Source organism: Pongo abelii, chromosome 23 (genome assembly GCF_028885655.2).
Source record: "Pongo abelii isolate AG06213 chromosome 23, NHGRI_mPonAbe1-v2.0_pri, whole genome shotgun sequence".
In the NCBI taxonomy this organism is placed as follows: domain Eukaryota; kingdom Metazoa; phylum Chordata; class Mammalia; order Primates; family Hominidae; genus Pongo; species Pongo abelii.
Window position 1 is genome coordinate 35,771,535 of NC_085929.1, and position 12,428 is coordinate 35,783,962.

General features: G+C 50.8%; 1 protein-coding gene across 10 annotated transcripts in view; it reads right to left on the minus strand.

Moving 5' to 3' along the window:
* The window catches only part of AP1B1 (adaptor related protein complex 1 subunit beta 1), a 60,543-nt gene that overhangs the window by 15,018 nt on the left and 33,097 nt on the right, over window positions 1-12,428 (minus strand). For all 10 annotated transcript variants that reach the window (XM_024239956.3, XM_054543302.2, XM_063722833.1 and 7 more), the window contains 5 exons: window positions 11,394-11,615; window positions 8,451-8,571; window positions 7,927-8,022; window positions 6,793-6,908; window positions 5,976-6,141 (listed from right to left, as the gene is read on the minus strand). In XM_024239956.3, the coding sequence (XP_024095724.1) occupies window positions 5,976-6,141; window positions 6,793-6,908; window positions 7,927-8,022; window positions 8,451-8,571; window positions 11,394-11,615 (721 nt within the window). The remainder of the gene's footprint in view (window positions 1-5,975; window positions 6,142-6,792; window positions 6,909-7,926; window positions 8,023-8,450; window positions 8,572-11,393; window positions 11,616-12,428) is intronic.

The following is a 12,428-nucleotide window of genomic DNA, read 5'->3' on the forward strand; positions in this document are numbered from 1 at the left end:
ACCTCCAGAGCCCCCATGCTTCTGCAGCCTCTTCCACCCCCTCACAGCGCCACCAGTTGCTGGCTGTCCTGTGCAGTGAGCCCCCTGTGGGCTGGAGTGATGTCTGTCTTGCTTATTGCCGTGTCACTAATTACTGCCCAATCTAGTGCCTGGTGTATAGCAAGCACTTAAGAAATACTTGCTGACTGAAGAAACATCTATGCGAGAACAAGTCTCTGCACATAATCCTTCCTTAGTCACGGTCTCATTTTTGCTAGTCCTAGGACGAGGGGGCAGCCTGAGGCTCCTGGAGTCAGGGACAGTGGGAGCCCATGGGCTGTGCCAGGGACAGGTCTGCAGCAGGAGGGCAGGAGTGGCAGTGCAGGAAGCCCAGCAGCAGCCATGCTGACGGCATCTCTGGCACCTGCCCAGCAGGAGGGCACTTGTGCAGGGAAGGCTGACAGCGGCAGGCAGAACGGAGGGCATGTGGTCCTCCAATTCTGGGGCGAACCAGAGTCTGCAATTTGGTTACATGTGGGCCAGCAGCAGATAAGCAGTAGGCTGGCTGTTTCCAAGGCAGGAGGCAGCCCAGCATCTGGCTTCCAGACTCTAGCCCCTGCCTGGGCAGCCAATGGGAAGCCATTTACCCCCATCTGTAAAGGAGAGGTGAGGCCTACTTCAGGGATTCTTGTGAGCTTCAAAAACAGCAACTTATGGCAGCTTGCTTGGAGCTGGAGTCAGATCACACCTTATTTGAACTCCAGTTCTATCACTTCTCAGCTGGGTGACCCTGAGCAAGTCATTTAGCTTCTCTGAGTCAGTTTCCTAATGTATAAAACAGTCATTACACCTCACAGAGTTAATGGAGAGTTGATGAAACCACAAATGTAAAGTGGCCAGGTGCGATGGCTCACACCTGTAATCCCAGCACTTTGGGAGGCCGAGGTGGGTGGATCACCTGAGGTCAGGACCAGCCTGGCCAACATGGTGAAACCCTGTCTTTACTAAAAATACAAAAATTAGCCGGGCCTGGTGGCAGGCGCCTGTAATCCCAGCTACTCAGGAGGCTGAGGCAGGAGAATTGCTTGAACCCGGGAGGTAGAAGTTGAAGTGAGCCAAGGTCTCGCCATTGCACTCCAGCATGGGGGACAAGAGCGAGACTTTGTCTAAAAAAAAAAAAAAGTAAAGAAGCATTGTGTATTCTGCTCACTACGGAACAGCTATCGTCATCACAGTCATTATCACCACTACCATCACACGGGGACTCTTGAAAAAGTTCTTCCCAATCCAGTCAGCCAGATGCCTGGAATTATTCATCACTGTCAGATCTGCTGTGGTCCCGGTCAGGTATGCGTCAGGCTGTATTGCCAGAGGGAGGTCTGGCCAGGTGCCCAGGGCCCTGGCTCAACAATCCGTTCCAGTTCTTCTCAACACACTCAGGCCGTTAGCCTGCATATTTAGGGCAGCCTTCCTGCAATGATGCCATTACCCCCGCCATCCAGACAGGATGGGATGGCAGGACAGGGCCAGACGCAGGCTGGGCTGATATACCACCCTGGCCAAGATTTTTTTTTTTTTTTTTTTTTTTTGAGATGCAGTCTTGCTCTCCTGCCCAAGCTGGAGTGCAGTGGGGTGATCTCATCTCACTGCAACCTCCGCCTCCTGGGTTCAAGTGATTTTCCTGCCTCAGCCTCCCGAACAGCTTGGATTACAGGCACACGCCACCACACCTGGCTAATTTTTGTATTTTTAGATGGGTTTCACCGTGTTGGCCAGGCTGGTCTCAAACTCCTGACCTCAGTGATCCACCCACCTCGGCCTCCCAAAGTACTGGGATTACAGGCGTGAGCCACAGTGCCCAGCTGCTGACCAAGACTTTTTAAGTCTGCTGTTCATGGCTAGAGAGGCCTAGGAGCCAAGGATGAGAAGATCCAACAAGACAATCTAAAATTAGTTCCATAATTGTCAAGCCCGGTGCAGTGGTGCAGGCCCATAGTCCTAGCTATTCAGAATCCTTTGAGCCCAGGAGTTCAAGGCTAGCCTGGGCAAAACATAGTGAGATTTTGCCACTAAAACAAACAAAAAACTCCAAATCGTCAAGCACTAAACAAGTATTCTTTTTTTTTGAGACAAGGTCTCTCGCTCTGCTGCCTAGGCTGGAGTGCAGTGGTGTGATCTTGGCTCACTGAAGCCTCAACTTCCCAGGCTCAAGCAATCCTTCCACCTAGCCCTCCCAAGTAGCTGGGACTACAGGTGTATGCCACCACACCCAGCTAATTTTTTTTTTTATAGAGATGAGGTCTCACTATATTGCCCAGGTTGGTCTTGAACTCCTGGACTCAAAAGATCCTCCTGCCTCGGCCTCCCAAAGTGCTGGGGTTACAGGCGTGAGCCGCTGCACCCAGTTAATAAGTTTTTTTTTTTTTTTCTTTTTTCTGAGATGGAGTCTTGGTCTGTTGCCCAGGCTAGAGTGCAGTTGTGCGATCTCGGCTCACTGCAACCTCCGCCTCCCGTGTTCAAGCGATTCTCCTGCCTCAGCCTCCTGAGTGGCTGGGATTACAGACGCACACCACCATGCCTGGCTAATTTTTGTATTTTTAGAAGAGACAGGGTTTCGTTATGTTGGACAGGCTGGTCTTAAACTCCTGACTTCAAGTGATCTGCCTGCCTCGGCCTCCCAAAATGCTAGGATTACAGGTGTAAGCCACTGTGCCTGGCCCTAACAAGTATTCTTAAAAGACCTTTGAACTGTGTTGTGAACCAAAGACGCAAAGTGAACAGGCTATTGAATTACATCACACCCCCACAACTACCGTTAAACCGAGTGCTGGAGTGGGCACTTTACAAACAATGCCCAGCAGTCTTTGCAATAACTGCACTAGAGACAAGGAAATGGGTTTGGTGAGTTCAAGTAACTGTGCTCCAGGCCACACAACAGGGAGAAGCTTGGATCTCAAACTTCAGAGCTCTTTTTCTGTTCATACCACCAGACTCTTGGCTTACCTCTCCCTGTCCAGCTTCTCTCATTCTGGCTTTTTAGCAGGCTTAGCTGCAAAAGACTGACCCTATTATAGGGGCAGAAGCACACCCCTACAGCAGCGGTTCCCAGCCTTTGTGGCACCAGGGACCAGTTTTGTGGAAGACAATTTTTCCACAGATAGGGGATGGGGGTGGGGGGATGGTTTCGGGATGAAACTGCTCCACCTCAGATCATCAGGCATTAGGTTCTCATAAGCAACGTACAACCTAGATCCCTCCCACGTGCAGTTCTTAACAGAGTTTGCGCTCCTATGAGAATCTAATGCCACCGCTGATCTGACAGTAGGTGGAGCTGAGGCAGTAATGCTTGCTGGCCCGCCGCTCACCTCCTGCTGTGCAGCCCAGTTCCTTACAGGCCATGGTGGCCCGGGGGCTGGGGATCCCTGCCCTACAGGACATCCTCGCAGTGATCACAGGCAGGACTTCACTGCAGGAGCAGCACCCAGCATAGGCAGGCTTTGCTTCTGAGACAGAGGGAAGAGGCTGGTATTGCAAGCAAAGGCAGTCTGGAGGCAGGTGGCAGTTGGGGGGTGACGGTGGGAATTAGTACTGTGATTCTGAGATGGACATCTGTTGTTTTTGCTCACCCAGCATCTATTCTGTCTTCTGGGAACAGAAACACTGGCTTTCCTTCAGAGCCTCGCCCTTCTTTCTGTCCCTTTCAGTCCACACAAACTGGGATCGGCGCCTGAGAGACCTCGCCAACCAGAGTCACAGTGCCTGGCTCAGGATAATGCAAATAGATCCTGGGACTTTTGCTGGAACTACTGAGGGGAGGGGAAAAACTCTTCCCATGGGAGTTATTGTGCCGTAAGGACACAGCCTAGAACTGTTGACTCCTTACAGCTCCCACTCCTGGGAGCCTATCCATGGCAGAAGATAGCTCAATGCCACCATCCAAGCACCCTCAGCCAGGAGTCCCAGAAGGGAGCATGCTACCCACACTTGCCAGCTACCGGAACCAGTTGGTCCCCTTTTTGGCCTGGACTAGTTTGCTTCTGAAACCAATTTGGCCCAAACCGACACTACCATGAATGAGTGTTTATTATGGGCTGGGCATGTGTCAAGGACATTATACAAAGCACCCTAATTTAACTTTCGTAGCAAGAGGATGAGGGAAGATCTAATGATTCTCATTTTACAAATGAAGAAACTGAGGCTCAGAGAGTTAAAGGGATAAGCATAAAGCTACTGAGCCAGGAAGGGGCAGAGGAGGGGCATGGACTCTGGGATCTCTCATTCTAAGTCCCACACTTGGACCCGCGGGGTTACACAGCCCCAGTTGGGCAGCAAAAATTTCTGTGCTCACGAACGACTAACAGACAGTTCCCAGTTAACTGAGAAAAGGGAATACAAATGACAAGGCAGACATTCAGCCTCATTCATAACAGAAATGCAAACAGAACTACAGTGAGTTACCCCTGTTAGCTACTGGACTAGCAAAAACAAAGCAGGAGTAAGGAGAGGGCAATCCCAGCATCTGAGACAGGAGTCTAAACCAGCACAACCTCCACAACAGGAATCTGGCAACAGCTACCCAAATCTCAAACTCACATGCCCTTTTCTCTAAGCATCCTGCTCCTATGAATGTATCCTCCAGCCATGCGTGCAGATGTGCATTACACAGGTTATTCTCAGCAATACTGTTTCAATGAGCGCAAGACTGGACACCTAAATACCCACCAGGAGAGGCTGGTTAAATAAAGCATAAATGAATGAGAGCACAGTCTTTGCAGGTATTGGTAGCAGAAAAAGGCAAGGTGCTAAACAATTTGAATTTACAAAGTATGCTACAGCAGTGTTTAAAAATAAATGAGGGCAGTGTAGATACAGTTGATTCTCACTACTTGAGCAATCCATGTTTGTGAATCTGCCTACTTGCTAAAATTTACTTGTAGCCCCCAAATCAAGACTCATGGTGCCTTTGCAGTCATTTGCAAATACGTGCAGAACCGTGAAAGCTTTCAGTTGCCTGACACACACATTCACAGCTGAGGTCAAATAAGGCAACACTCATGTTTCAGCTCTCATCCTGTAAACAAGCATCCTTTCCACCATCTATTTAGTGCCATGTTTTTCACATTTTTGAGCTTTTTATTGATTTCCTTGTTTAAAATGCTCCCTAGCACTGAAGTGCTTGCCTAGTGTCCCCAAGCACAGAAGGCTGTGATGTGCCTCAGAGAAAACATGTCCTTGATAAGCTTCACTCAGGCATGAATTACAGTATCAATGGCCATGAGTTCAATGTCCATGAATTGACAATATATATTAACTAAGGTGTTTTGAAACAGAAACACACATTTAAAAAGGTTATTAACTGATCAGCTGACAAAAACGTTGTGTCTAAATGCTCAGAAAAACCAAACTCTGTATTTCTCCTAGGAGCTATGGTTCAGTACTTGCTAATTCAGTGTCTGCCATGACTATGTAACAGAAGCACCAGGAAAAATAAGAATTGGTTGTATATGTGTGTGTATGTTAGATGTGTGTATGTGTGTATAGGAAGGATGGGTGCATGTGTGTTTATCTGTGGGTCTACTGGTGTATTCCTAAATGATCTCCTGAAGTTTCCTAAGAAATCAAGAAAAGTGGTGACTTCTGGGAGGAGAATTTGTGTCTTACAAAGTGATGAGAGGGAAACTTTTCACTATATATGCTTTTGTATCAATTTTAAACCAAGTCAATGTATTTCCTATTAAAATATGACTATGAAATTAAAACAAAATGAAGAACTTTTGCCTGCCTTACATGCACACCACCACAGACTCTCATGTGTCCCCGACTTGACTGTACTGCAGTGAGGAGGAAAAGGGGCGGTGTCCATCATGCGCACATCACTCATCTGTCTGTCAGGGCTGTTTACGAGGTAATAGGAAGGGAGGGTTTCACGGCAGTATGGGCCACAGCAGGGCTGAGCTCCAGTCATGACTCACACCCTGGCCAGCTCGCTGGCTCACCTGTGTGCTCTCGTCATGGAAGCCCTCGAGGAAGCTCTCCAGCAGCTCATCTGCGTTGTCGATCCGTTCCGCGTACTCGCCCACAATCCAGATCATGGCAGCCCGGGCCTCAGGCTCATCCAGGGAGTCCAGATTCTCACACAGTGTGGCAATCACACTCTCATACCTGGGAGACCAGGGCACAGTCGGTATGGGAGCCCTCAAGGAGAACGGGCAACCCAGGGAAGCCAGACAGGGGCCAGGAGGGAAGGGGACCTGCCTCCTAAGACCCCAAGGTGGCAGGTAAAGGGGATCTGAGTTTTTTTTTTTTTTTGAGACGGAGTTTCACTCTGTTGCCCAGGCTGGCGTGCAGTGGTGCGATCTCAGCTCACTGCAACCTCCACCTCCCTGGTTCAAGCAATGCCCCTGCCTCAGCCACCAGAGTAGCTGGGATTACAGGCACATGCCACCACACCCAGCTAATTTTTTTGTATTTTTAGTAGAAACGTGGTTTCACCATGTTGGCTAGACTAGTCTTGAACTCCTGATCTCAGGCAATCCACCCGCCTCGGCCTCCCAAAGTGCTAGGATTACAGGCATGAGCCACCACACCTGGCCTGGGGATCTGAGTTTCATCTGTCACACATTAGCCCTTATTGTGGCCTGGGGAGCAGAGGAGGGGCAGTGTGGATAAAATAAAAAAACAAATGGTTTCTTTTGAGAATGCCACTTGTGGCCAAGAAGTAAAGAAGAGGAGATTCCTCCTTCCTTTTCCGCTCCGCCATCCCTGTCCCCAGGCAGAGTCAGATGCCCTCTCCCTAGGAGGGCGGGCACGCACTTGTTGGGGTACTTGCGGAAGATGTCCTTGATGACCACGATGGCCTCCTGGACCACGTAGTTGACCTTGGTCTGGATGAGGTCAAGCAGTGTGCTCACACAGCGCTCCGCAGATTGCTGCATGGGAAGAGAAGAGTGTGGGCGAGGTCCCCACACCCCGTTTCCAATAGAGCCTCTGATGTCCATGCCTTGGCCAAGGGCTGCAAATCACTTCTGGCACACCTTCCTCATCACAGTGGGAAAACAGGAGAACCCTCTCCCCAGGTAACAGGAGAGAACCAGTACCAAATCATGGCCCTAGGATGGTGGGGACATGGGGAATGAGACTGAGGAGTAGCCAGAGGAAGAGTTCCTGAGAGCTAGGAGGGTCCTTGGAGCTTCTCTAGGCCAGGACCTGAGGGCAAGGTGACTATGCTGCAGTCCAACCCCACCTCTCTTTTTACTTGTTTCAGAAAGGGGGCTCCTATGTCCAAAAACACTCACAGAACCTCTGACTGCTTCTGCCTTTACTTCCACACACTGCTCTCACGGCCTGCTCTGAAGGAGATTTCTCAGGACGGCATCATAGGCTCCAGGGTGAGCACGCCTTAAGGGGATAGGTCGGGGGCGACCAGCTATCCTAGGACACTCTAGCCACCAGTGGACCCATTTAAGGATAATCTGGCTTAGTGGTCAAGGAACATCTCCACAGACAGAGAAAGGACAGGGATAAAATGCCAGGACGCAGGAGTCTGGAGTGGCCCTGGGGTGCTTGGACACAGAGGCACGTGGGCAGCTGAATGATGACAATATTTGCCAAGAGGTGTTCAACAGGCAGGACCCTTACCCCAGCTCTGTGAAGTGAATGCTAAGTCTACTAGCTTGTGGCTGCCCCAGCATCTTAACAAATGCTACAGGAGAACCATGATTATGATGGGTTAATTTGATCGGCAGCAACTCGAAGGCCTAAAGGATACTATAGAGTGAGAAGGAACCCCACCAGATCTGCATAATGCTTGCCATGGGGGCTCCAGTGATGAGCCTCAGGCCTTCCCAGACCACAAGCAAGCTGGCAGATTCTGCTTGAATCAGACTGGTTTCCCGGTTTCAGCCCCCTTTCCCTTCTCCAGCCAAGGACAGAGTCCCAGAGCCTCACCTCCACCTTGATGGCGCAGCGGCCAATAGCACGCACAGCCTTCCGTACAAAATCCACATCCACTTCTGTTGCATACTCTTTCAGCTCTGCCAACACCTGTGGCCCAAACAGAAAAGATGGGGCTGGGGGGACCTGATGGGGCAATATGCTGGAACACTCCTGGGCAGTGAACATACACAGACTCGCTAGGCGAATGGGATTCTGCCTCCTGCTCCAGGTGGAAGGCCCAAGGGAGAGAGCTGGCAGGTGCCTGAAAAGGAAAGAAGGCCTGGACAACCTTGTTTGAGGTTGATTTAGCTAATATATCCAACACCACGTTGTAAGGGATGACAGGAGAAACATTCTTTAGTAACAAAAACATCACTTCTTTTACTTGCTTACGAAGCCCCATGTCCCATGCTAAACACTCTTCATGAGATAAACCATTAATGGTGAGACTGGTCACCTGGGCCAGAGCCTACAGTCTGGTGGTGGTGGAATGGTCCCACACCGAGCCCGTGTCCTGACCATCACACGCGGCTGACCTGGGCGATGTTGGCCTGGGAGGCCAGGCGGATCATGATGTCCAGCTTCTCCAGCTTCACGTAGATAGGGTCATTGTACTTCACGAAGAACACCTTCATCTCATGCTTCAGGATCTCAGGCCTGGTGGTGGGGCAGGATGCCCGGAGAGCAAAAAACAAGGCTTAAGCCCCGTGAGAAAATGCCCTCCACGTTTGCTGGGACATTTCTGGGGTCTGAGGTGGAGCCTGATGTCTGTGAAGGCAGAGTCACTGCCATGGCTGCAAGCTCCTGGGCAGAGGGCCCAGCAACCGGCCTGAGCAAGGCTCTGACTGCTCCTGTGTGCCTGAGCACGTCGCCGGAAGGGAGACGGAGCACAGTGCGAGACGGCTCACTCACTCTCCAGAGGCAGCAGGCCCCACGGGACAGGCTTGGGAATCAGACATATCTCAGTCTCAGTCCCAGCCTGTGACCTCAGGCCTGTTTCCTCACCCATGAAATGGGAATGACGCTGTACAGAAACATGTTACTACTGCAGGTCTGGGACTGCTAGCCTCAGAAGGCCTGGCAAGTGGCAACTTGGATTTTGAAGTGTTCTCACTGTTCCCTAAATGATACAGGTATTTAACTGTGCCTAGACCATTTGTACAAAGAATACAGTTTATGCTGAACACATGCTTCCCTCCTGGGAATCTGGAATTTGTGTAGGTGCCCCCAGTAACAAACTTGGGTGCCGAGTCTCAAATAGGCTTTCCTGGGCAGAGACATTACATACATGTTGCTGCATTTTGTTGGGGGAGGAGTGTGCTCTGTATGACTCCCCATGGGAAGGAGGAGGTACAAGGAAGCCTCTCATGGAATCCTCCAGACTCCACCTGTGTCCTTCTCCCCTGTGACTCAGCCGGGCAGCCCTGCTCTGCTGCTGATAGATCTTTGCTGTGGGTATAGCTATATGCTGAGTCCTGGCTGGGCACAGCAACTTGCACCTGTCATCCAGGCACTTTGGGAGGCTGGGGCAGGAGGATTGCTTGAGCCCAGGAGTTCAAGACCAGCCTCGGCAACAGAGTGAGACCCTGTCTCAAAAAATATATATATTTAAAAAATATATGCTGAGTCCTGTGAGTACTGCTAGTGAATCCTGAGCATGAAGGTGGTCTTGGGACCCCAACACGGACACCGACCTAATCGGCCTGCTGTGAGAGTGAGACGAGAAGCATCCAGCACGACAGATGCCTGCCTCAGAGAAGGCATCGCTAGGCAGGAGCTGTCACTAGCTGAGCCCTTTCACATGTGTCATTGTTCCTCCCTCAAAGGCAACATCCTTCTGCCTTCCGCGAGTATCACCCACCACATTTTTCCTGAACAAGGAAACTTCAGAGAGGGTGAGAGGCTGGCACTAGGTCACATGGCTAATGTCAGTAAAGACGAGAGTGGGGCGAGAATCCTCTGCCTCTGACTCCTACTCCTATGCCCTTCCAGAACAGAGAGGAGGAAGGAAAAGATACGAGGACAGATGGTGAGGAAGGGAGAAGACAGGACAGAGAGAAAGGAGAAAACTGGGTACTCTGTGCTGCTGTGCACACTGCAGGGAGGTCCTGGCCAAGCAAGGAGACTTTGTCGTGCCCCATGGGAGAGGCAAGACCCCGAGCTGGGTAGCAGGAAGATATTTCTGCGATTAGGACTTGGCAAAAGCTGCCCAGCCACATCTTGGGACCAGGGCAGGGCATGTCTCAGTGACACGGACAAATTCTTAAGAGATTTACCATGTTAAATATAGCACAGGGAATCCTGCACGCTGATCTGCTCTACTAGTCACTACGCCGCATTAAATCCGTGACCCAAGGGCACTGGTGTATAAAGACCCACGCTGCAACCAGGAAGCCCTAGTTTCATCCCTTGGTTTAGGAACTCAGAAGGCTTTCCCATATTTACCTCCTTAATAACCCAATTCGACCAATATCTCTGGGTCCCCCCAGAGAGTACTAAGACCCAGACTGAAGCTACAACCAGGAGGATGTGCTGTCTTCCAAGAGAAAATGACTAATGAGGCCCCAGCTCTCTGTGTAGCCCCACTCCCAGCCATAGGGCCTGCTGTAACATACGAATGATCAATGGTTGCTACTGTCAAGTCCCCACGAATGATCAATGGTTGCTACTGTCAAGTCCCCACTGCTGACTGAGCCATTTGACCAAAAGCTGTGAGGAGAACTCAAGGTCAATCCCCCTCCCCAGAGCTGCAGGGCTCTGCCACTCAGAGCCACTTCAGAGGAAGAAGGGGAGCATGCCATGAACCCCTCCGACCCAGCACTGCTCAATGGTTTTTCTGCTCTGGCCTACCCCCAACTACCACACCGCGTGCCCCGGGAGCAGCGGCTCACTGCTCAGCCATTCTCACGGGAGGGAAGCAGGCGGCACAGCATTTGGAGTGAGTCCGATGTACCCCTCCCCCAGACCTCAAGGCTTCAACCTCAGAGAGTTTGACTAGAGCTACAGACTCTGTCCCCCGAAGAAATGCACACAGATACAAAAAATCTGACAGCCCATTTCAGGACAGTTCGTGGACTATGAAGACAATATCTAGTTTAATCACCAAGCTAGTCTTTACATAGCCTGCTTCCTAGTTAGGTTAAGCCAGGGTTTCTCAACCTCAGCACTGCTGACATTTCGGGCTGGCCAGTTACTGTGAGGGGCTATTCTGTGCACTGTAGGATGCTGACCAGCACTCCTAGCCTCTGCCCACTAGAAGCCGGTAGCATGCCCCCCTCAGCTGTGAAAACCAAAGTATCTCCAGACACCACCAAATAACCCTCAGGGGGCAAAGCTGCCACTTCGGTTAAGCTATTCTGGGTTAAGCTATTTGAGACTTCTTGCATGGGGACAGGTCAGTTTCCTTTGAGAGCCCCCATTCCCAGCAGAAGCGGCTCCCTGAGGGGTACGCAGGGACGTGTGTGTGGTGACCTCAGTACCTTTTCTGCACGATAAGATTGATGTTGCGCAGGGCCACATACTGCAGCTCTGGCTCGGCTGACAGCAGTGTGACCAGGGGTGGGGCCAGCTTCTTGAGCAGTGTGCCGTAGTAGTCCAAGTCCTTAGACAACATCTCCATGAACTTCATCAGCACCTTCACAGCAGAGAGCACCACAGCGGAGTTGGCGTGGGAGAGCCTGGGGGTGACCCGCTCACAGATGCTGGGGTCCGTCCATTCCAACGGGGCAAACAGGAAAGACAAGGGGAAACATTCTGTTTTTAGTTACCAAAATAGCATGTCCAGGCCAGGCGCGATAGTTCACGCCTGTAATCCCAGCACTTTGGGAGGCCGAGGTGGGTGGATCACTTGAAGTCAGGAATTTGAGACAAGCCTGGCCAACATGGTAAAACCTGTCTCTACCAAAAAATATAAAAATTAGCTGGGCATGGTGGCGAGCACCTGTAGTCCCAGGTACTCGGGAGGCTGAGACACGAGAGTCGCTTGAACCCAGGAGGTGGAGGTTGCAGTGAGCCGAGATTGCGCCATTGCACTCCAGCCTGGGCAACAGAGTGAGACACAGTCTCAAAAAAAAAAAAAAAAAAAAAAAAAAAAAAAAAAGCATGTCCAGCCTGGGCAAAATCATGAGACCCTTCTCTACTAAAAATAATTTTACACATTAGCTGAGTATGGTGGTGCATGCCTGTAGTCCCAGCTACTTGGCAGGCTGAGGCAGGAGGACTGCTTTGAGCCCAGGAGTTTGAGGCTGCAGTGAGCTGTGACTGTGCCACTGCACTCCAGCCTGGGTGACAGAGCGAGACCCTGTCACAAACAAACAAACAAACAAACAAACATGTTTTTTGTAGAAGATCTAAATCCTGGTTCTGCTGCCTGATAACCCCCAGCAGGTTCAAATCACTCTGAGCCTCAGTTTCCTCATCTATAGAATCAAGATGATGATGCCTACTTCACAGGGTTGCTAGGGGCTTAACTGACATAACGCATGTAAAGAACAAGGCTGGGCGAGGCTGAGGTG